Here is a 25744-nt window from a genome sequence, read left to right on the forward strand (position 1 = left end):
TGGGAGACAACTACCACATCCAAGAGGTGGGTGACAACCACCACATCCACAAGGTGGGAGACAACTACCACATCCAAGAGGTGGGAGACAACTATCACATCCAAGAGGTAGGAGACAACCACCACATCCACGAGGTGGGAGACAACCATCACATCCACAAGGTGGGAGACAACCACCACATCCACAAGGTGGGAGACAACCACCACATCCACGAGGTGGGAGACAACCACCACATACACAAGGTGGGAGACAACAACCACAACCACAAGGTGGGAGACAACTACCACATCCAAGAGGTGGGTGACAACTACCTCATATACGAGGTGGGAGACAACTATCACATCCAAGAGGTAGGAGACAACCACCACATCCACGAGGTAGGAGACAACCATCACATCCACAAGGTGGGAGACAACCACCACATCCACGAGGTGGGAGACAACCACCACATCCACAAGGTGGGAGACAACTACCACATCCAAGAGGTGGGAGACAACTACCTCATATACGAGGTGAGAGACAACTATCACATCCAAGAGGTAGGAGACAACCACCACATCCACGAGGTGGGAGACAACCATCACATCCACAAGGTGGGAGACAACCACCACATCCACAAGGTGGGAGACAACCACCACATCCACGAGGTGGGAGACAACCACCACATCCACAAGGTGGGAGACAACAACCACAACCACAAGGTGGGAGACAACTACCACATCCAAGAGGTGGGTGACAACTACCTCATATACGAGGTGGGAGACAACTATCACATCCAAGAGGTGGGAGACAACTACCTCATACGAGGTGGGAGACAACTATCACATCCAAGAGGTAGGAGACAACCACCACATCCACGAGGTGGGAGACAACCACCACATCCACAAGGTGGGAGACAACTACCACATCCAAGAGGTGGGAGACAACTACCTCATATACGAGGTGGGAGACAACTATCACATCCAAGAGGTAGGAGACAACCACCACATCCACGAGGTGGGAGACAACCACCACATCCACAAGGTGGGAAACAACTACCACATCCAAGAGGTGGGAGACAACTACCTCATATACAAGGTGGGAGACAACTATCACTTCCAAGAGGTAGGAGACAACCACCACATCCACGAGGTGGGAGACAACCACCACATCCACGAGGTGGGAGACAACCACCACATCCACGAGGTGGGAGACAACCACCACATCCACAAGGTGGGAAACAACTACCACATCCAAGAGGTGGGAGACAACTACCTCATATACGAGGTGGGAGACAACTATTACATCCAAGAGGTAGGAGACAACCACCACATCCACGAGGTGGGAGACAACCACCACATCCACAAGGTGGGAGACAACTACCACATCCAAGAGGTGGGAGACAACTACCTGATATACGAGGTAGGAGACAACCACCACATCCACGAGGTGGGAGACAACCATCACATCCACAAGGTGGGAGACAACCACCACATCCACAAGGTGGGAGATAACTACCACATCCAAGAGGTGGGAGACAACTACCTCATATACGAGGTGGGAGACAACTATCACAACCAAGAGGTAGGAGACAACCACCACATCCACGAGGTGGGAGACAACCACCACATCCACAAGGTGGGAGACAACTACCACATCCAAGAGGTGGGAGACAACTACCTCATACGAGGTGGGAGACAACTATCACATCCAAGAGGTAGGAGACAACCACCACATCCACGAGGTGGGAGACAACCACCACATCCACAAGGTGGGAAACAACTACCACATCCAAGAGGTGGGAGACAACTACCTCATATACGAGGTGGGAGACAACTATCACATCCAAGAGGTAGGAGACAACCACCACATCCACGAGGTGGGAGACAACCACCACATCCACGAGGTGGGAGACAACCACCTCATCCACAAGGTGGGAGACAACTACCACATCCAAGAGGTGGGAGACAACTACCTCATATACGAGGTGGGAGACAACTATCACTTCCAAGAGGTAGGAGACAACCACCACATCCACGAGGTGGGAGACAACCATCACATCCAAGAGGTAGGAGACAACCACCACATCCACGAGGTGGGAGACAACCACCACATCCACAAGGTGGGAGACAACTACCACATCCAAGAGGTGGGAGACAACTACCTCATATACGAGGTGGGAGACAACTATCACATCCAAGAGGTAGGAGACAACCACCACATCCAAGAGGTGGGAGACAACTACCTCATATACGAGGTGGGAGACAACTATCACATCCAAGAGGTAGGAGACAACCACCACATCCACGAGGTGGGAGACAACCACCACATCCACGAGGTGGGATACAACCACCACATCCACAAGGTGGGAAACAACTACCACATCCAAGAGGTGGGAGACAACTACTTCATATACGAGGTGGGAGACAACTATCACATCCAAGAGGTAGGAGACAACCACCACATCCACGAGGTGGGAGAAAACCACCACATCCACAAGGTGGGAGACAACTACCACATCCAAGAGGTGGTAGACAACTACCTCATATACGAGGTAGACGACAACCACAACATCCATGAGGTGGGAGAAAACCACCACATCCACAAGGTGGGAGACAACTACCACATCCAAGAGGTGGGAGACAACTACCTCATATACGAGGTGGGAGACAACTATCACATCCAAGAGGAAGGAGACAACCACCACATCCACGAAGTGGGAGACAACCACCACATCCACAAGGTGGGAGACAACTACCACATCCAAGAGGTGGGAGACAACTACCTCATACGAGGTGGGAGACAACTATCACATCCATGAGGTAGGAGACAACCACCACATCCACGAGGTGGGAGATAACAACCACCACATCCACAAGGTGGGAGACAACTACCACATCCAAGAGGTGGGAGACAACTACCTCATATACGAGGTGGGAGACAACTATCACATCCAAGAGGTAGGAGACAACCACCACATCCACGAGGTGGGAGACAACCACCACATCCACAAGGTGGGAAACAACTACCACATCCAAGAGGTGGGAGACAACTACCTCATATACGAGGTGGGAGACAACTATCACATCCAAGAGGTAGGAGACAACCACCACATCCACGAGGTGGGAGACAACCACCACATCCACAAGGTGGGAGACAACTACCACATCCAAGAGGTGGGAGACAACTACCTCATACGAGGTGGGAGACAACTATCACATCCAAGAGGTAGGAGACAACCACCACATCCACGAGGTGGGAGACAACCACCACATCCACGAGGTGGGAGACAACCACCACATACAAGAGGTGGGAGACAACTACCTCATATATGAGGTGGTAGACAACTATCACATCCAAGAGGTAGGAGACAACCACCCCATCCACGAGGTGGGAGACAACCACCACATCCACAAGGTGGGAAACAACTACCACATCCAAGAGGTGGGAGACAACTACCTCATATACGAGGTGGGAGACAACTATCACATCCAAGAGGTAGGAGACAACCACCACATCCACGAGGTGGGAGACAACCACCACATCCACAAGGTGGGAGACAACTACCACATCCAAGAGGTGGGAGACAACTACCACATCCAAGAGGTGGGAGACAACTACCTCATATACGAGGTGGGAGACTTCTATCACATCCAAGAGGTAGGAGACAACCACCACATCCACGAGGTGGGAGACAACCACCACATCCACGAGGTAGGAGACAACCACCACATCCACAAGGTGGGAAACATCTACCACATCCAAGAGGTGGGAGACAACTACCTCATATACGAGGTGGGAGACAACTATCACATCCAAGAGGTAGGAGACAACCACCACATCCACGAGGTAGGAGACAACCACCACATCCACAAGGTGGGAGACAACTACCACATCCAAGAGGTGGAAGACAACTACCTCATATACGAGGTAGGAGACAACCACCACATCCACGAGGTGGGAGACAACCATCACATCCACAAGGTGGGAGACAACCACCACATCCACGAGGTGGGAGACAACCACCACATCCACGAGGTGGGAGACAACTACCACATCCAAGAGATGGGAGACAACTACCTCATATACGAGGAGGGAGACAACTATCACATCCAAGAGGTAGGAGACAACCACCACATCCACGAGGTGGGAGACAACCACCACATACACAAGGTGGGAGACAACTACCACATCCAAGAGGTGGGAGACAACTACCTCATACGAGGTGGGAGACAACTATCACATCCAAGAGGTAGGAGACAACCACCACATCCACGAGGTGGGAGACAACCACCACATCCACAAGGTGGGAGACAACTACCACATCCAAGAGGTGGGAGACAACTACCTCATATACAAGGTGGGAGACAACTATCACATCCAAGAGGTAGGAGACAACCACCACATCCACGAGGTGGGAGACAACCACCACATCCACGAGGTGGGAGACAACCACCACATCCACAAGGTGGGAGACAACTACCACATCCAAGAGGTGGGAGACAACTACCTCATATACGAGGTGGGAGACAACTATCACATCCAAGAGGTGGGAGACAATTACCACATCCATGATGTGGGAGAGAACCACCCAAGTACCACGCACACTCCTGTAAACACTCACAAACATTGGAATTGACGAGAAAATGACGAGAAAAAATGTTTCTGTGAAGCTTTACTAAGGCACTTAATAGCTTTTCCTTTAAACTACTAACTGTATTCAGTTAATATACATATTTTTTAATTTTCTGCAGTATTCCTGAAACAGCTTGTTTAAAAACTCTATGCTTTGTTCCAAAGAGTGTAATGCAGTTATGGCTGCTATCCTGGCACTTAATAAGCACTAATGAGACAATTTGTTATTTTAATATGTACCTACATTATTATACATTTGCACTCATTTCAAAGAGTTAAATTCAAAACTAGAATCATAATTTCAATGTTTTTTTTTATTGGTAATTTTTTTATTTATTTTTTATTTCTGATAATTATTGCTGTAAATCTTCCGAGCATTAACGAATGTTCCTATTTTCAGAACTAATCCAGTAGTCAATAACTAGTGTATTACACAAATATAGGTAGTCATAAGCTTATTTTCGGAATGAATATTTTTATTTGTATTCAATTTTTTTTTTTATAAAGAAAGACTAGCTTAGTTAATATATAGTAAAAAAAACATGTAATTTACTAATCCCGTTTCAAACAAGACATCCAGATAATAAAATGAATATGCTGAAAGAGTCTTAAAAAATGTAATTTCTTCCCTGATAACATAAGAGAATGAAATGCCAAAGTAGACTTCTGTCTCCTCTTGGCAATGCTGGACGGAGTGTGTTGCTCCTATAATGTTGGTTCCTGTTACAAGCCTCTTTGCTTGGTTCATCGTTCAGTACACCCACATGAAACGAAGCCGGGAAACTCGGAACCACGTGCGGCCCGCAGCGAAGGTAAGGGCCGGAGACTGGTGCGTGCACGATAGTGCACGAAGGCAACTCACCATGCCGGGATGCGGCGTGTCTTGCTGGCGCGAGTTGCGTGATGCACCCAGAACACCCAGGTTCTCCTCCCCCTCGTAGATGAGGCGGTGGTACTGTTCGTCCACTGGAACAAACAGCCCTGCACTTGTCCCCTCCCGCCTCTCACAGGCATGGCTCCACTTCCAGAGTACTGTGCAACATCCCGTGGTTCCAGAGATACATGACGGAGGACGTGGTAGACCGTCCTCTCTTCTTCCCCCTTCCCCCAGGGTGTGTGTTCCCTACCCTCCGGAGTCTTCGCAGATGCGATAGCGCCTCCGTGGGGCATATAAGCAACTGCTAGCATCATTTAAACCTCTTTAATTGTTTGCTCAAGACCGAGGTCACTTGGATACGGTTTTCACATTCGCATGTAGTCGCTTGTGAATCACTGATTTGAGAGTTCCGCGGCGCACACGTCAGAGATGCAGGCGTGACTCAATGTAAGTAACAGTGAATGACTTGTGCTGGTGCTTCTAGCTTTGAAGTTTAATGTGCAGTGGCGGATTTACCAGTAGGCTGAGTAGGCTTGAGCCTAGGGCGGCAGATTTTTGGGGCGGCAAATTTGGGGACCGATTTTTTTTTTGCTACCTCATAGAAATCAAAAATATTTCTGCATGACGGTTTTCTGTTTTCTGATGTTTTACAAATAGAAGTCTGCAACAAATTTTGCCGATGACTTTCCCCTCTCCCTTGTCTTTGTACGTTCCGTGAATCCGTGTAGCAAACTTCCATATTCCAGAGTAAAACAGCTAGTTCGCTAGTCAGTAAATGCGAATTTTAATGGACAAGGCCTCGGTTGGCACTACACGCCCAAGACAACTATGGTCCCGGGAAAAATGTGACTACCCAAGGTCAGAAGGGCCCCTCCGCCCTCCCTCCGCCGCTATCCCTTCCGCCAGACTGTCCCCTCCCTTCTCCTAGTCCGCCTCAAGGGTCGAACCGCGTCATGTCGCGGGTGGGGCGGCAATTAGAGCTGTTACCTCGGGAGTCGGGACCACAGTTGTCTTACGCGTGTATTGCATAACGAATTGATATTTCTACGTAGGTGTGTCGTGTGGACTGTTATTTTTCGAAGTGTTTCGTGAATTGTATCATTGTATGAATATTTTCACAGCACCGGTAAGTAAAAACTTTTTATAATCATAATACATTATAATAAAGCATCTGTAACGATAACGAATAAATTTATTGAAAAAGCCCTGCAATAATATTTTTCATTTTGAAGCTTGGAACATGGTCACGTTAAATTTAGAACATTTTCATATTAACTATAAATAGTATTCTAAAAGATTGCTCATGGTTATCTTGTCATTTTGTCTTTTTCAATGAAGCAAACATCAAAAAATAGAAATAATAATTCACAATAAACAATTCATCGGAAACCATGCAAAGAAATTTTAATTTTTTCGTGATAGCATTAAAAAAATACGTTTTTACGTTAACTATTTATTATGTGAATTCTGAATGAAGGATAGGGGTGAGCAGGGTAACGTGGCCATCCTAAGATAAAACGATACATAAATTGTATATTGTAATTAAAATCAAAATATAAAATAACCCTTCAATAATATAGTTTTCGTACAATCAAAACACCATTAAAATGTAAATATTGGAGCGACTCATGTTTGTTTTTTGTTTGCCCGTCGCACTAATCGGGTAAATGATATGACATTTTTTTTTTTTCATTTTTCTTTTATCTTAAGGAAACTAAATCACAGGATACCATTTCCGGCCACCTGCACTTGTTTGTGAAATATGAGCCGTCCTTGAGATACTGCCACCTTATCTGCCAAGCCTCTCCTGCTGGCAAATTTTTGTGTAAGGTCGTTCCCCACACGAAAACAACACACACATTGCAAAACACGTTAGAAATTTACAGTGTAGATTAAAAAAAAAATGTAAAATGTTCAATAGTTTGTTTTATTATTTAGTAATACATAAATAGAGCTAAGTATATACAGTTCGGGCAAAGTGAACATGCGGTGGTGGCTGGCCACTTTGCCCTCTGAGACGCCATTACAAAAAAACTAGCAAAAAAAAAGACATCTTCTACAGTTATTAATATGTGGTATTAAAGTTTAAAACATGCTAATTTGGATAGGCTATATTAAATAATTATGGCATTACTGTGTATTTAATAATGATCAACAGTAATTATTACTTACCTTACATGTTACATCAGAAATAGTAAAACCAGTAAAACCTTAATAAAACAAATAACTTTCACTGCAAACAGACCGGGTGCTCTCAGAACACTAATGGCGTCTCTTACAAATGTTTCACATCCTCGCTACCAAACTTCATCACTTTCCAGCTGAGTAACAGCCAATGGCCACTTTGCTCGCTCTGGCTACGTTACCCTGCCCTCCCCTATCGCTGCTTGTGTACGAAAAATAAACTTGTTAATTTAATCCTTTCCATTTCAGTTCCTGAAGAAAAAATTGTGAAAATGAGTGATGGGAGAAAGCGACTTAGTGGAGCGGAGTACAAAAAGAAGGCCAAAATAAAAAAAGAAGAACAAGAGCAAATTATACGAAAAACCACAAAAATTGACAGTTTTTTTAAAAATGAAAATTGGGTCGAAAAAACGGGAACTTCAACAATGCAATCTGGAAAGGATGAAACGGACTTTAATTCTGCTGCCCAACTGTCATCTGTTGAACTATCGACTAAAGAAAAAACTGATGATTATGTTCTTGACGACGAGTGCTCCAAAATTGAAGATGCCTCTCAGACCGAATCGTTAAATGATGACCAAAAGCAAACAACTGTAGATCAAAACAAAGATCCAGCTTTATGGGAAATTAACGATACTTTAAGGGAAATTATTGCAAGATGCGGCTTTTATCAAAACAAGTCTTCTGACTTCTCTAAAAGTGGAAAACTATATGCTGATCAACGTCGTTTCTTGCCAGTGAGTATCTTTCAAAGAAAAATGAAAAACAATGAAGTGAAGGACCGAAATTGGCTGGTTTACTCTGAAAGTAAGAGTTCCGTATATTGCGAACCATGTTTAGCATTCGGTCCATTGGAGAATAAAACTCAGTTCGAGAACGAAGGATTTAATGACTGGAAAAATGCAGAACACCGAGTAGCTCAGCATGAAAACTCTGCGCGTCATAAATCCAGTATCCTTAGTCTGAAAGCTAGAAGTGCGATTGATGGTCGAATCGACAATTTACTGCATTTGCAAATTGATGAAGAAATTACTTATTGGAGAAATGTTCTGAAAAGGGTTGTTGCTGTAGTGAAGCGGCTGTGTTCAAGAGGTCTCGCTTTTAGAGGAAAAAGTGAAAAGTTCGGCGATCCACACAACGGAAATTATTTTATGATTCTGGAACTGTTAGCTGAGTTTGATCCTTTCTTAGCCAGTCATATTGAACGATTTGGGAATCAAGGATCCGGAAGTAAGATAAGAAGGGAGAAATACTTTTCCTTAATCATAGATTCAACACCGGATATAGCACATGTGGACCAGCTCACCTTCGTGATTCGGTATGTTTTAGAAACAGGAGAACCCTGTGAAAGATTCCTCAAGTTTTTGCCCTCAGTGGGACATAAAGCTGAAGAAATGTTTGCTGCCATTACTTCGGAACTAAAAACCTTGGGTTTGAACATTGAAGACTGCCGTGGACAATCGTATGACAATGCCGCAAATATGTCTGGCATATACAATGGCTTACAGGCTAAAATTAAAGTCAAGCACCGTTTGCTTTTTTCGTTCCTTGCTCTGCCCATTCTTTAAATTTAGTGGCAACTGCGACTGCTGAATCTTGCACAGAAGCTTGTCGATTCTTCATGTTGCTCCAAGAAATATACGTTTTTTTTTCAAGTTCAACACAACGCTGGAAGATATTGATGACTGAAGTCGGAGAAGGCAAAACAGTCAAGAGAGTAAACCTCACACGTTGGTCAGCTAGAGAGGATGCATGCAGAAGTTTGAGAGATTCGTGGCACGAAGTCATTAAACCCATTAAAGCTTTGGAAACAATCAGGAATGACTGCACCGAAAAGCCTGTCACAAGAAATGAAGCAATGGGAATTCTTTCAAAATTAAAAAAACTGGAAACAGCGTTGATGGTTGTTGTGTGGAATGTTTTTTTGGAAAGAATAAACAAAGTAAATGTTCAAATCCAGGCTTCTACCGTAGATTTGATTACTGTAGCCGATCTTTATGAATCTCTTCGCAAGTTTTTCGTAGAGCAACGAGAAAACTTCAAGTATTTCGAAGAAATGGCAATGGAATTAAGTGCGTCGAAGCAGTACACAAAAGACTTGGGAAAAAGACAACTGAAAAGAAAAAAATTTGCTGATGAAACACCCGATGAAGAAATGAGTATGACAGCGAGTGATACTAGCGATACTTTCAGGGTTAATACATTTCTCGTCATCATTGATAGACTCGTATCCGAATTAGAAAAAAGGAAGAAGGCATATGACAATTTCAATGAAAAATTTTCATTTCTGACCAAAATGAGCGAGTTATCATTATCAACCCTTACGAAAAAGGCTCTGTCCTTAGAAAAAATGTATCCTAATGATTTAGAGACTGAGTTGGTTCAAGAATGCATACATTTTCAAAGCCACATATCTTCGCAAAGCATTCTGGTAAAACCAGATTTTACATCATTACAGAGTCTATCTTCGTTTCTGCGAAAACAAAGTTTGCAGAACGTTTATCCGAACTTGGACATAGCCCTTCGTATGGCCTTATGTACACCAGCGACAAATTGTTCGGGTGAGAGAAGTTTTTCTTGTCTAAAAAGGGTAAAAAATTATCTGAGATCGACCTTGAGCCAAGAAAAATTAAACGCTTTAGCACTTTTGTGCATAGAGTCGGAATTAATGAACAATATTACTTACGACGATATAATAGATGATTTTGCCAACAAAAAATCGCGCAAAAAGGGATTGTAACGAACTTAATCTAGGACATGAAAATTGTAGAGGCAAGGGCGGCAAAAACTTTGCAGCCTATACCTGGAAAATTTGTAAATCCGCCACTGTTAATGTGTAAAATTATATTTTTCGGCTTGCCACTGCAAAATTATTGTTTGGAATAAACTTTGTGAGTTTGTCTTCATGTTAGTTTCACATTACTATGTTGCATCAGTGTGCATGTTACGCTCGTCAAACTAATTTACGGCAGCAGATCATGGTATAACGTTTGTACTTCTTTGTAACGTAAATTTTTATGTCTCACTTAAATTTCGAGCTGAAGTTTTTCTATTGTTCCCTTCCATTGGGCAGATGGTAAACTTTGACATCCTGTATGACTTGATAATTGTCATACACTCGACTTGTTTATGTGCGCTTGCATTGTGCTGTAGTGTTAAAAATTACATGAAATCCCGAAACTACGATTTTATAACGTTCATATTTAATCTCATGTGTACCTTACCATGTAAATTGTTTCTCTATTTCTTTGCTTTGGGCCCCCGGGACATTGCATTTGTTTAAGAGTTTGAGTTTTTACTTTTTACATGTTTATGTAACTTAATTGTTTAAGAACCTTTAAATATTGTGTAATGTAACGTAAATTTTTATTAAAAGTGTCACTACAAAATTTTTGATACAATTATATGTGATTAGTTTTATTCATATCTTGTCATGTTTTTGCAGCCTATGCAATATGAAGTCAATAAATTATTTATTGTTGTTTTCAAATATATTTTGCTGCATTCATGTTATGTCATGTACAATTTTCTGTTGTAATGTTGTAATGTTTTAAATTGAAAATAACAGTATTATTTGGAATGAATTAATAAAAAGCATACTAAGCAATTTTAATAAAGTGAAATTAATTTTATTATTATTTGTGCTATGACTAAAATTCTTAGAAACCGTTACAGCTTTGCTCCAGATAATAGAATCGGGCCACGCCCCTGTTGTCATCAAAACATGCCTTTGACTTCTACCAGAGGCCAGTTTAGGCCCTGGAGACTTCATAGCATATGTGAACAAGATTTGCAAACCAACATTAATTACAGGCTGTAGGCACTGCTAAGATTAGAATAAACAATAATTACAATTCTGACTTCCTGGTGTTAGTAGTGAACCAACATGCATGACGTGACCCTGTATGCCTAGACTGTGCAAATGACACATCAGCCAACATTTAGTGATGTATATTTGATTACTATAAAGGCAATATTTACACTTTATAGAAAGTGAATATTTAATTTCCTTTAATATTTATTTTGTTTAGTTACATTTTATTCTGTATGTTTATATTTGTACTCTATGACTAATTCAGACAGTAAATTTCTTTGGTTATCGTTTTGTCTATGTATTACTCTATGTTATTTTTTATTTTAAATTTTGTCAAGGCTAGCATAGCAGTATTTTTTAAAACCACTATTAATTTTAAAGATGAACACGTCAGTAATGGTTAGTAATTTTACTATTTTTTGTTTTAACAATAAACTAAAGAAAATCGTTTACTAGTGCCGGGGAAAATATTATTTTAGAACGAATGGAGACTTGATTAAGACAACAGCTAGAAAGCAACGATTTTGACATTGATTTATAATTGAATATTTATATAAGATTGGAAATGGTTATTAATGCCAATATTAACTGAGTTTTTGAAGAAAATAATATTTTTAATCGATGAAGATAATACTCAGACATCAAGATTTTAAATAATTACTTAAGAAGAGAAGTCAACAAAAATCCATGTTCAAGAGATCGCCAAATGACTTTAATTTGCTTTAAAACTACGAAGATTAAATGCCGTTTATAATTCCGAAGAAAGAAGAATCCTGTCAAAGATTGAAAAGTCGCAGTTCAAGCCCGGGAAGGATGAACGTCTCCCAATCCAGTCCAGTCGCAGCCCACAGCCTGAAGGATGGAGTCGTGACGGCATGTATTCCTGCCGCACGCTAGAGAACGGAGGAGCAACACCAAGTTCGCAGTCCTGGACGAGTCGAACCAAGGATTCTCCGAGAACCTACACGTCTCGTGGGTATCCTGCAGCAAGTTTTGGTCCCTTACCTCATCACCCGAAAACTCGCTGACTATAGAAGTACCCAAGCGAATTACAATTTAAACAAGATGAACATTTTTCACAGAACTAGAATTTGTTATATTAGGTATATTGAATATTCTTAGTAAAGGAAACCGATTAACTTGTTCATCTTTAGATTTACAAATCAAATTCCGGAATCGCGATCCCGAACTACATAGATAGTATTAGCTAGTATAGATGGAATTTGATATTGGAATAACGTATTGCAATTTTGGTTGACTGGTACTGCAAGTTACGTACCCAGTAGTCCAAGCTCTACCGGACTTAAGTTAGTTAAAATAAATAACATCCAAATAATTAACATTTGATTGTAAAGATAATTCACTCAAGTGAAAGAATTGTTAGATTCTTTGAAGTTGAGAGTAATAACAAATTCCATCTGTAGTTTAAAATAAATAAGTTAAGTTAAGTTTTTCTATTAAGTGTGATTTTGTGCATGTCAAACCAAAGTGTATTGTCACCGTCGTCACAAACATTACACACAAATATAAACCGTACATTTGAATTTGTTTACGCTTTATTACAAGGTCTAGTCACGATATTAGTATTTAACATACTTTTGACACACTTTACCTTGACTTTCAGACACAAGCTTCTAGATACAATTCTTAAAACTGAGAGAGGTAGGCTAGAGAAACCGAAATTATTAAATACATTAAATAATTTCAATATTTACACTATCTGACTCCACATTACGATCAATGATACTAATAATAGTGTCAAAATATCATTAGTATAAAACATAACATAATCATTAAACATTTATGCTCTTAATAGAAATTTTGTATTCCATACCTCTAATAAAGGAAAAATCTATTAAAATCACTTGGCTACTGCATTTTAAATCATTTGCCAATCAAATGTGGCTATGCTATTGCATTACTATCATTTTATTTAAATTACGATTTAAAAAAAAAAGGAAATTTCCTAGTTGTGAAAGATCTTTACTATCCCGAAAAGTACTCTTTTCAAATTCCTGCTAGAATCTGAAATATTAAAATATTGCTGAACTAATCCAACCAACCTTTCGCAATATTTTACCAGTATTTCTAACATTGCCAACCTAAGAAAACATCACACATATTACAACATTTTACCCGCAAAGAATTTACCTACTACATTTTTAATTGTCTTTCACATTACCAAAATTATGAATACATTTTCCTATAAATGGGTACAATTTTTTACACAACAGATAATTACATAAACATTAACTGCAGCGTCCAACACAGTGGAAATAAGACAATGATCTACCTATATCAATATAAACCATGTATTATTTTTTAATGCAATGAAATAATTTCATTTATAAAATGCAGCATTTACATAACCTCGGAAGGAATGATGACTAAAACATACCATTCCAAATGTAATCACGAAAATAACGTAAAAGAAATAGACAGTTGCCGGCGAGGCAAACCCGGGGGCGCGACGGCCACAAGCAGAGGGAACCACACATAACTTAGAAACACACAACTTAGAACAGTCATAACTTAGAAACCTCGAAAAAAATCCACGTAACTCAGAACTGTCGTAAGTTAGAACGATCATAACTTAGAAACACGCAACGCAGAACCACGAAACTTAGAACTACCATAACTTAGAAACACACAACTTAGAACTGCCATAACTTAGAAACGTGTAACTTAGAAACATGCAATGCAGAACCACACAACTTAGAACAATCAAAACTTAGAACTGTCATAACTTAGAAACATGTAACTTAGAACTGTCATAACTTAGAAACACGTAACTTAGAAACATGCAATGCAGAACCACACAACTTAAAACAATCAAAACTTAGAACTGTCATAACTTAGAAACACGTAACTTAGTAACATGCAACGCAGAACCACACAACTTAGAACTATCACAACTTAGAACTGTCATAACTTAGAAACACGTAACTTAGAAACATGCAATGCAGAACCACACAACTTAGAACTATCACAACTTAGAACAGGCATAACTTAGGACATTCTATGTTGTGATTGTTCTCAGTTGGAGACAGGGGACGCGTGGTTACCGAAGGGCTTGAGCACGAGCATGGCCTGGTAGTGCTGCATGCGCGACAGCAGCACGAACAGCTCCACCACCGTGTGGTTCTGCTGGCTCCAGTGCCACAGCAGCGCGTCCGTGGGCGAGCGGCCGCACAGCGTCTCGCGGCGCAGCGTCTGCAGCGTCAGCACGTCCAGCTTCATGTGCTCCCCGCCTGCGCAACACGTCGCACGGCTCTCACCCGGCACCCACTCTCTGCCGTGGCGCTGTAGGAGTGCACTCTTTCCTCTGTGCAATATCTGGGCTATGGCATGGTCAAACTAAAACAACAATTCTTTTTCGAAAGGGCAGAGCTATTTAAAAGCCCTTTGTAGGTGTATTTCATCACAGCATTGGTTAAGTACTGGATTATAGTATCTTTTTATTTTATAAAACTCTGACACAAACACTACAAAAAAAAGGGGGGGAGGTTTGTCTATAAAGTCGGTTTACGGACGATAATTTTACGTGATAACGTCATAAGAAAACATTCATGAAAAGTTGCGTACTTTTTAATTTTCAAATATTATTTACAGTTTTTGCAAATATAATTTAAATAATTTGTTTAAATATAATCACGAACAATTCGTTAAAAAGCCTACCATAACCTGTTTGATATTATAGAAGATTTTCTCGCACGGTGGTTGGCCGGTTCTTGCACGCTCGACTCAGGCAGAACATGACAATATTTCGGCGTTCATCGATTTATAAGACGTTATCACGTCAACAAATTGTATTAGCTACTTATTGCATAATTAGTTTTATTTTAAAATAAAATATAAACGTATGGAAGGGAATCAGTTGTATCTTTGATGCAAAGCTTTATACTTAATAATAAAAATATATTTGATTTTGAATACATGTATATAAGACATTGAGGAGCAATTGTTGGGTCAGGTTCAAAATTCGATACCGGCCTTACTATTGGTCAGAAATAAAGTAGGGTAAATGTATGACATCAGAGAAGTTGACCAATGTTAAATAATTGGATTTCTGAAAAGAATATATAGTGCCTAATATTGGCAACACCAAAATCCCAAGAATTGCCATAAGGAAAAAAACACAAACGATAGAATGATTTTTGGAGAAATTATGGCACAAGGAGGAATTAATTAATAAGTAGAATAATGATTTTAATGAAGTGAATAAATAAGTACACAGTAAGTACCTAATACGTAGGTATTAAGAAATTTATTGGATATGTGTGGATATAAGTGTAGTAATTCACGAGAGAAAAGCAATGTAGTTTTTATTTATATTGAATAAATATAACAGTGCAGTGTAGAGAAATAATGTGTGATTGTGTGACTATAGTAAACAGGTAAGCAATGATTCGTGTTTTGTGATATACAAAAAATTAAATGGCGAAATCACAAATATTTTTCGACATAAATTTTATTTCTACAAGAGAAATACTGACAGTAAACAATTATTTCCATAAAGCCAAGAAAGGTAAAAGGTTTTTAAAGGCTGTTAAAAGTTTGTAATTTGAATTTGTGTTTTATGTGCAATTTTTTTTGTGTGTGTTAGATTATTGTGAGAGTTTCATTTGCGATGTTAATATAAAAGTTTACTTGGTTAGATGAATCATAAAATTTAGTATGTAATGTAAAAAGGGCTCATTTTCTAAAGGTTAGTTTTGCAATCCTTAAAGTGATAAAAACATAACAAAACTTTTGGTGAGGGTATATGTCTATATATAAAAATATATAGACATTTACATCGCAAATGGTAGGGATATTGTAGTCATTAAGACTGTGCTGAAGTAATTATGACATCTACGTTCTTGGTATAAGCGCTGGAATGGGCGTTTTAGATTGTAAAGATTCACATGCTTGGTTTGAAAAAAAAATTGGTGTAGGCCTACAGAATACATTTTTGGTAATATATTCGGTAAATATGTAGTTGGGCGGTATTTGCGAAAAAAAAAATGTTAAAAATCCGAAAATACCTTTATTTTATGCTCTTCAACGTCCTCTTTTCATTAAAAGTGGCGGAGGTAAGAAATTCCAAATACTTTAGGAGATATCGAATTTTTAAATTTCATCATATGTAGTTGAGCGGTATTTGCGAAAATAAATGTTAAAAATCCTAAAATACCTTTATTATATGCTCTTCAACTTCTTCTTTTCATTAAAAGCGGCGGAGATAAGAAATTCCAAATACTTTAGGAGATATCGAATTTTTTAATTTTGCAATACAAGACCTGTGGAACCATTCGAGCGACGCCATTTTTGTTATTTTGCCGTGTGTTCGTGAATACGTGAATCGTCAATGCGTAATTAATAAAATGGTTGATTAGGTCAGGTCAGTTACATTATTAATACTTTCAAACTAAGCCGACATTAAAAATAATGTGAATTAATTTTAATTATTCTTTAGTTTTAAATTATTTATAATGTAACTGACCTTACCTAACAAACCCGTAACAAAGGATGCACAGTAACAACTCACATAATTTTTTTTTTGTTACTTATTACTTGCTCAACAATATCAAAATAACAAATAAGACTTTAAAATTAGAAACGTTAAAAACTCACCTAAATTGGAGGCGGTAATTAAACACCGTTTTAAACAATAAATGAACTAAATAATCACGTATTGGTTCGTTTGAATTCTGGCCTATCACGAACAATCACGTGATATCATTATCCAATAAAAAAAGTAGATACTCGTACCTCGTACGTAAACAAGAAACAATGTTAACCGCCACATCACGGCACTGGTATTGTGATGAAATTTAAAAATTCGATATCTCCTAAAGTATTAGGAATTTCTTATCTCCGCCGCTTTTAATGAAAAGAGGAAGTTGAAGAGCATATAATAAAGGTATTTTAGGATTTTTAACATTTTTTTTCGCAAATACCGCTTAACTACATATGATGAAATTTAAAAATTAGATATCTCCTAAAGTATTTGGAATTTCTTACCTCCGCCACTTTTAATTAAAAGAGGACATTGAAGAGCATAAAATAAAGGTATTTTCGGATTTTTAACAATTTTTTTCGCAAATACCGCCCAACTACATATTTACAATATATTCTACAGTTAAATAAAATGTGGTATCGCAAAATATAATAAACCGGACGGGATTGTAATATATAATACAATACCATTTGAATTGTACCTTCGGTTTCGTGTTCTATACTTAAATTGGTAGGACTGAAGCATAGAACAAGATACCATGGAAAATATTACTTTGGTAACATATGACCTATTCGAGAATAGGTAGGAATGAAGTATAGAACACTATATAGTGTGTGAAATATTACTTCAGTATTGTGTCCAACATTTGAATACGCGAGGCTAGTATATAATGATACCCAGAAGTTAGCTTTAGACAGAATTGTGGTTTGTGCAAAACCCCCATATTCCTGCCCTTGTCCCATAAGAATGTGTGGGTGGTAGACACATCAGCACCACCATATTGATGAAGTCATTAATATGATTATATCGGGATCTAGACTACTGTGTAACAATTCCAATCGCATGTATTTTAATGTAAAAAATATATAATTAATTAAGTAGTAAAATGTGTTTTTTATTTGAAGGCAATACATTATAAAGCTTAAATATAAACTTGATACGCGATACGGAACGTTGTGCCCTGGGGCAATTATTCCGTGAAACGTACTTATTAGTATTTTAACGTAAAATATTAAACAAATCAAGTAGTTAAATGTGTTTATGATGTGAAACTGATTGTACCATAACCGAAATAAACTTAGTTAAGAAAGAAAATATGAATTAGAAAACTTTGATATAAACTGCACACGAAATAAAAAGCAATTACCAATACATACGAGGCCCATGAGTTAACATTATACCTTCTACGTTTGGGCTCAGTGAAAATGGTGTGATCAGAAGGTTGGGGATGGGGAAAACAGTACATCCCTCCAACTCATTGAAAACGAAGTAAGATCTCAGACTACGTTTAGTTTGATTAATATCGTTTGAACAGAAATGAAAAATCAAAAGTTATTGTATTCCAAATATCTTACCTAACTCTTCCCAAATATCACGTTGATCCAATATTGCACACAAAACTTTACGTTCGTGGTATGGTAACTGATAAATATATTTAACATCGTTTTGGACGGATGTTGGCATCTTTCTACCAAAGTATGATTATCACTCTGATGTGATTACTATCAACAGTAACAAAACTCATAACCTCAAAAATTGAAAAAATAAAATAAACACTATTTAAATACGACAACGACGTAGATACACCACTCTTACACTTTATCCTCTTCCCATACCAACCAACGAAAATATCCCTCTTCATTCCAATCCATTTATTAACGAAATGGTAGACAAATTTAAGCAGAATGGTTTACATGCGTTGATGTAAAATGTAAGTGGGTTTTTGACGTGATAATGTCTTATAAATCGATTAACGCCGGCTGCACGCACGAAAAAATGTCACGTTCCGCCTGAGCCGAGCGTGCAAGAACCGGCCAACCACCGTGCGAGAAAATCTTCTATAATATCACACAGGTAACGGCGGGTGTTTTAACTTATTGGTCGTGATTATATTTAAACAAATTATTTAAATTAAATTTGCAAAACCTGTAAAATATGTTTGAAAATTAAAAGGTATACAATTTTTCATCAATGTTTTTCTAATGACGTTATCACTTAAAATTATCGTCCGTAAACCGACTTTACAGACAACCACCTTTTTTTTAGGGTTGGTATTCACAGTTGTGTATGCTTTTGTTACAATTGTTTATTGTTTGTTAGTTTTAAGTTGCGTAATTTGACTGTTCTAAATGTTCGATGCTCTTTGACTTGGAGGTCAGAAAGCTTCGGAGTGTTCAAGTGGGTGTTGGCAACACTGTGCAACAGCTGCGTTGTTGTTTGTAGATATGTGGTTATGTCGTGCGCGGTCCGCCACCACGTCTAGGGTCTAGAGCGGGGGAGAGATGGACGGGACGGACGAGGAGGACGGGATGGACGTGTTCCGGTTCTGCCCGCTGAGCTTCGCGGAGGTGCGCCCCCGCGGGCGCCAGGCGCGCCCCATGCCCCGCAGCGGGCACCGGCTCGTGTGCGACGGCTCCGACCTCTACCTGTTCGGCGGCTTCTGCCCGCGCCTCTCGCCGCAGCACGCCAGCCAGATGGACGCGGACCCCGTGTGGGCCGAGTCGCGCCCGCTCTTCAAGGAGCTGTGGCGCTTCAACATGGCGGCGCGCGAGTGGCGCCGCCTGCCCTGCGAGGCGTCGCTGCCGCGCGAGCTGGCGTCCAGCGCCGCCTGCATGCGCGGCGGGGTCGTGTTCCTGTTCGGCGGCTCGGGCTTCCCCTTCGGCAGCGCGTGCAGCAACCGCGTGTTCCGCTACGAGGCGCGCGCCGGCGGGGAGGTGCGCGAGCTGCAGACGAGCGGCGCGCGGCCGCGGCCCATGTACGGCCAGGCCGTGCTGCTGGTGGGCCCGCACCTGTACGCCGTGGGCGGCACCACGGGCTTCGAGTTCTCGAGCGACGTGCACCGCCTGGACCTGCGCGCGGGACGCTGGGAGGAGGTGTACGTGAGCACGGGCGCCGCGCCCGAGGAGCCGTCGGGCCGCTACCGCCACGAGCTGGCCCTGCACGGCGAGCGCCTGTTCCTCATAGGTGGCGGCACGGGCGACCGCGCCTGCTCGCTCAAGGTGCGCGCTCCTCGCGACAGTACTCATGGGTGGCACGTTGCACCACGGTAGAACCTCTCACATCCGACCACGGCGGGACCGGGCCGTGGTCGGGTATCCGTAGGAGCAAATAAAAACCCTTTCCCAGCTGTACAGTATGTACAGTAATACAACTTTATTTGTATAAATGTAGCTGTATACATTTCAAAACATTTACTGTTGTTCAATTATAATATGAGGAGATGAATACAATGTAAGCATACCTTTTTTAAAGAATGCAGTCATGCGTTTATGTTTCAGTTTTGTCAATCTTGATTTTGCGGAAGTGTCCCTCCACTTTTTCTGCCCACACTGCATTACGTTACGTTAAAAAAAAACACGGAACAGTACAAGCACATTCTACACAAACAATCACTGCTGAACTGACAGTTTGCGACACAAACACATGTAGATGTGTCACATTTTCAAGTGTGAACAGGCTCGCCAACCACGGAGACTAGGTCGGTTATCCGGAGGAGTCGGTTGTGGGAAGGTCGGATATGAGGGGTTCTACTGTATTTTAAATCTTCTTTCAATATCCTGCATTACATTTGTCTGGACTGCCTTCCCATCAAGCCTGTTCCACACTTGTTCCACACCTCATCAAGGTAGAGTGCTGCCTCTGTTTTGCTTCAAAGTCTTTGAATCATCCACCTTATGGTCCCTGCTTGCAAACTCCCGTCGCAGCCTGTTTCCCAATCTTGGTTTGCTCTTCCTTACCCCCTGACAACTTTGAACAGCATTACCAACCTTCCTCTTGCCTGTAGGCTGAGCCACACGTCTGCAACTGTAACTCAACTGTTACCTTCTCCCCCAAACCGTCCCCATTCAGTCCCCATGGCCTGCACCCCTTCGTCACCAGGAGCCCTTCACCCCAGAATCCTCTGATATTTTAGTAATGTCTCCTGTGTCTCGTGCCTCCGCCACTTGCTACAAGCCAGCAGAGCCCCTGTCATATTCCTTATGGGCTTTCTCACTTGTCAGAAATCTCTCATCCATTCGACTACCCTTGATCAGAATTATTGAAATATATTTTTTTTTAATTTTATGCTATCAAATCAACCACTAAGTAATGTTTCTTCATTGTTTTATGTTTGTTGAAATGCAATGATAGTTTTAATTCGGCATTTATTGTATGGCACAGTGCTTTTTTGATTTCTATTTATTTTTTGAAAAATATCCAGACCTCATTTTGACATGGGTTCCTGTTTAAATAATGAGAATTTTGATTGGATTTTTAATAGATGCATTAAAAATATTATGCAAATAAAATGAGGTTTTCCAACAGCCCACCTTTATATAAAATATATATGTGCAGATCGGCCAAAAATTTTCTTGTGCAGTATGCTTAGTCACTATATTCTATTATTTATTAATTTTTCTGGTAGGTAGGTACTAAAAATTTTTTTTTGTTTGTAACATTCTTACATCACGGCTTTTCCGTAAATTAATGATAAAATTACGAAAATATATTTTTTTTAAATGTTTTTTAGTATTTTTTTTAAATACTAAAGACATCTCTCTATTTACCCGGAAAACAGCGTTTCTAAATTCCTACTGGGTTCTGAAAAATTACTGCTTGTAAGTCCCATTAGATAGCCTATGCCATGTTGTGCTTTAATTGCATTTCAGATCCTATGGTTTTCCATATATAATGTATATTTTGTATTTGGATATTGTGACTCAATGGAACGTAACTAATAATTTTAAAAATAATTCCACGATTCCTAACTGTGCAACCAAACCCAAGCATCAACCCTTTGACAGGAATTTTTTTTATCAGTATGGACGCGCAAAGCACCAACTTCACCTGTCGTACAAAAAGGAATTATTACGTTTGATACAACATGTATTGACAAACACTGTTATCAAGTTAAATAGAGGAACGACTTTAGTATTAAAAAAAGTATTTTCAGAATTTTATTTTTAGTTTACGGAAAAGCTGCTACGTAAGAATTTAACCTTTTATATAAAATAATATCTTTCCAAAATCAAGGTTGTTACAGTATAGCCCGCTTCAGTATTAAGTATTACTAATTCAAGTAAAAAAAATGCAGTTTTAGTAAAACAAAATTATCATAAAAAACGGGAATTGAAATGTGTGTTTTCAGAACCTGGAAAACACAGGTAAATGTCAATACCTTTGTTACCAAATAGTGTAATTTATTTTCTTACTCTGTATAGTTTGCCTTGATGGCATGGTTTGAAGGTTTGGAGGTTACCCACAGCTACAAGGTATCTGCGCTGAGTGAGCAGATGTAAGCTGGACCTCCAAATGGCATACAGGGCTCTATGAGATAGTAAACACAATAAACATTACTCACTGTGTTTGATTAGCACATATTTGAGAATAGCATTTAAGAAAAATGTGGAGGTTAAATTAAAAAATATTCAATTTTATGTGCAGATATAAGAAAACACCTCACAATTTTAAAAATGGTTGATATGTCTTAGTGGTGTCTATTTTCGAAAAATACGTGGAGGGCGGATGATTAGTTCCGTTTCTGCATTTGGTTTTTAAACTGTAATGTTATGAGAGTGAAAATCACTCACACATGTATTCGGATAAGTTTTGAGGCTTGAAACACCTGATACAGATTCTTTACAGCACTCAAGGTGACTTTCATCACACATTTATCTGTGTTTCTCTGTCACACGGTGTTACGGTCACCGCTCAGATCTCGTAGTTCTCGTAGTTCCCTCTGTGCATGACGAGAAGACGGAGGGCCGGTCCACAGTCTGGAGCTAGCACAAGCATGCTCCAGGCTAGGAGGGCCCCTTAATTCAGGGCTAATGTGTTAATTATTTAAGTTGGCCCAACTAATCTTGGAGTCACTGTAGAGATAGCGATCCTAATCTTAATGCCAACATGTTAGTCATCCCATACACTGTCAAGACAGCACCGAGTGAGGTGTGCGTGCGTGTCGCAGAGCGTGCACGCCTTCCACCTGCGCGAGCGGCGCTGGGAGCGGCTGGCGACGCACGAGGACGACGCGTGGGGGTTCCCGTCCAGCCGGCGCTACCACGGCTTCGCGCAGCTGGGCGCCGGCGCCTACGTGGTGGGCGGCTTCGACCGCGGCCAGATCCTGGGGGACGCCTGGCGCCTGGACCTGGGCTCCCTGCGCTGGTCCGTGCTGCCCTCGTGCTCGCTGCGCCAGAGCGTGTACTTCCACGCCACGGCGGTCACGCCCGCCGGCTGCCTCTACAGCTTCGGGGGCGTCAAGGCGCTGGAAGGGGACTGCACGCGCTCCGGGGGGCTGTGCCGGGCCTGGCTGTGCGTGCCCTCGCTGGAGGAGATGTGTCGCGAGGCCGTGCGGCACTACGCACGGCGCTGCCCGCTCTTCTCGCGGGACCGCCTGGCCAGCTGCGGCCTGCCCCCCACCGTGCTGGCCCCCATCTTCTCCTGACTGCGTTTCCTCTTACATTTATCACTGTAACTTCAGTGCTTTACATCATTGTTTGTACATTAGCTTCATTTTGCTCTCCCGTTAGTTTCATGTATGGCGGTGAAGTTTTTTTTATAAAATTTTGTGTGTGTTACGTTAATTTTTTTTTTTTTTTAATAATTTTGATGTTGCCTACAATTTTTGAGGATATTTTTAATACAGGGTGGCCACCCTACTGGGAAAATTGGGAATCCTGAAATTACGTGGGAATTTTTTTATTTTTTGGTGCCGGGGAAAACCATGAATTTTTGAAAGCCATTAGAAATTATTTGTTTGTGTAGCAAGTTGCAAAGAGCTTAATTGAAAAACTACATGCCGTGCCTGAAGATTGCATCATTTATACTATTTTTGAGCACTGTTTACTGGTGAACCTCTGCAGCGGATGTGAGGAATGTGACACGTGTTAACATAATAAATACTATGGTTTGCCGATGATTAGCCGTAAGGGAGGAATTTGCTATATAATTTAGTTTCCTTCTTGTCTTTTTTTTTTACACTAACATCTGATAAACAGAAGCCATGACCAAAAACTATTGCTTTCATTTGCAACATGAAAGACTTAAGGCTCTATTGCAGGATAAACCAAAAACAGTAATGTTAAATGTGGAAGAAACTAAACTAGCGGATAATGCCATAATCTGTTTTTATTTTCTTTAAGTGACTTAATAAATAAGTTTTAAGGGCTACCATGAGAAAAGAACATGCATATGTTTATGAAGATCTTACTATTACAATTAGTTTTTAGATATATTTGTTCTTCAGCCAGTATTAAAGTTTATTTACTGACTAGTAAAAAAAATAGGGTTGATAAGTAGGGAAACACTTTTACATCTCAAAATTCACTGTGCAGATACTGTGTTAAAGGGTTACTCTTATAATTTAATTATGCCACAGAGAAGTTAAAAAGATACGTATATTCACAAAACAATCGGGTGCCAATGTGAGATTACTATATATTTACCTGTGAGTCTAATATGTATCTGAGATAGAGATTGAAAATAAACAGCTAATGACTCGAGAATTACGATAAAACTGTGTATTCTGTTAAATGGACTTGCATGGATGTAACACTGACAATATTACAATGATTTATAAAAAAAACAGAATAACAGATTTCTTACTATTATCTCAATGACTAATAAAGATTTTAGACATTCGCATTACAATTACAATTTCAACTCAATAGTTACAACATTAATCAGGTAAACTGTTGAGTCACATACAAAAGAAAAAATAATTTAAATAATATTTACTTTTAATAGAAAATTATTAAGTGAAAATATAAAAGAATATGGCTAAGCTCGATGTAGCATAGAAGCGTAAGAAATTCTTATTTATAACAAGGTACTCTTATAGGTGTGTAGATTAAAACAGAATCAGATCTTGGAGTATTTTGTTAAGATCATATAGAACAAATGGAGTTAGGAAATATGTTATAACTTCAGTAATATTGAAAATAGGTAGGATCAGTTATAATTGGATTGCTACTACGAATTGAGCGATTGTAACAAAACTTTTACATAGTTCCTTTACAATAATTTTATGTATAGTTTGGAGCTGGGAACATGCTTTCATAAAGCACATAAAAGGATATTACATATTATTGTAGCGTTTTCAATTTGACACAATTCAGTTGTCACTGGACATATCTACAATGCTTTTTAGATCATTATTCTAGGGTAGAAGTTGCCAACTGTGTAAGAAGCGATGATTTGTCGAAGTCGATATTTGCTGCAGAGTTGACACACGAACGCAGAATCCGTAGCTGTAGATAGTACTTGCAGAGCAGTAACACAGCGTAGAGATGGTAACTGCAAAAATTCTTTGAAGTACAGTTGCACAACGTAGAGAATTTAACTGTCGAAAGTCTTAGTAGAACCATTATCCTTGATGACAGCAATTTAAACCCATGTTCTACACCATCAGTCATAGAAAGATTTTGACTATAAAGTCTTTTATATTAATAACTATCGCAGTTAATTTAATTCTTCTATATATAATATTGATTATAAAAATTATTACACAGTAATTATTTTATGTAAATCAATAAATTCAAATTATCTTCTGTGG

The 25744-nt window shown here is 40.0% G+C and overlaps 2 protein-coding genes across 8 annotated transcripts in view; one reads left to right on the forward strand and one right to left on the reverse strand.

Annotated features, from left to right (window-relative positions):
• The window catches only part of LOC134539946 (serine/threonine-protein kinase pelle-like), a 128155-nt gene that overhangs the window by 76042 nt on the left and 26369 nt on the right, over positions 1–25744 (reverse strand). For 3 of the 7 annotated variants that reach the window (XM_063382327.1, XM_063382326.1, XM_063382322.1), the window contains exons 1-3: positions 18567–18911; positions 14555–14740; positions 5477–5580 (exon numbers count right to left, since the gene is read on the reverse strand). In XM_063382327.1, the coding sequence (XP_063238397.1) occupies positions 5477–5580; positions 14555–14740; positions 18567–18675 (399 nt within the window). In that variant the 5' untranslated portion in view covers positions 18676–18911. Of the gene's footprint in view, positions 1–5476; positions 5581–14554; positions 14741–18566; positions 18913–25744 lie in introns of those variants that run through there. The other 4 variants (XM_063382323.1, XM_063382324.1, XM_063382325.1 and 1 more) reach the window with 3 other exon arrangements.
• LOC134539948 (kelch domain-containing protein 10) lies at positions 19321–23775 on the forward strand. The gene is made up of 2 exons (XM_063382332.1): positions 19321–20210; positions 23159–23775. Exons 1-2 carry the CDS (start codon positions 19494–19496, stop codon positions 23633–23635), a joined length of 1194 nt encoding a protein of 397 aa, XP_063238402.1. The 5' UTR covers positions 19321–19493; the 3' UTR covers positions 23636–23775.

The sequence above is a fragment of the Bacillus rossius genome, chromosome 16 (genome assembly GCF_032445375.1).
Source record: "Bacillus rossius redtenbacheri isolate Brsri chromosome 16, Brsri_v3, whole genome shotgun sequence".
Lineage (NCBI taxonomy): Eukaryota > Metazoa > Arthropoda > Insecta > Phasmatodea > Bacillidae > Bacillus > Bacillus rossius.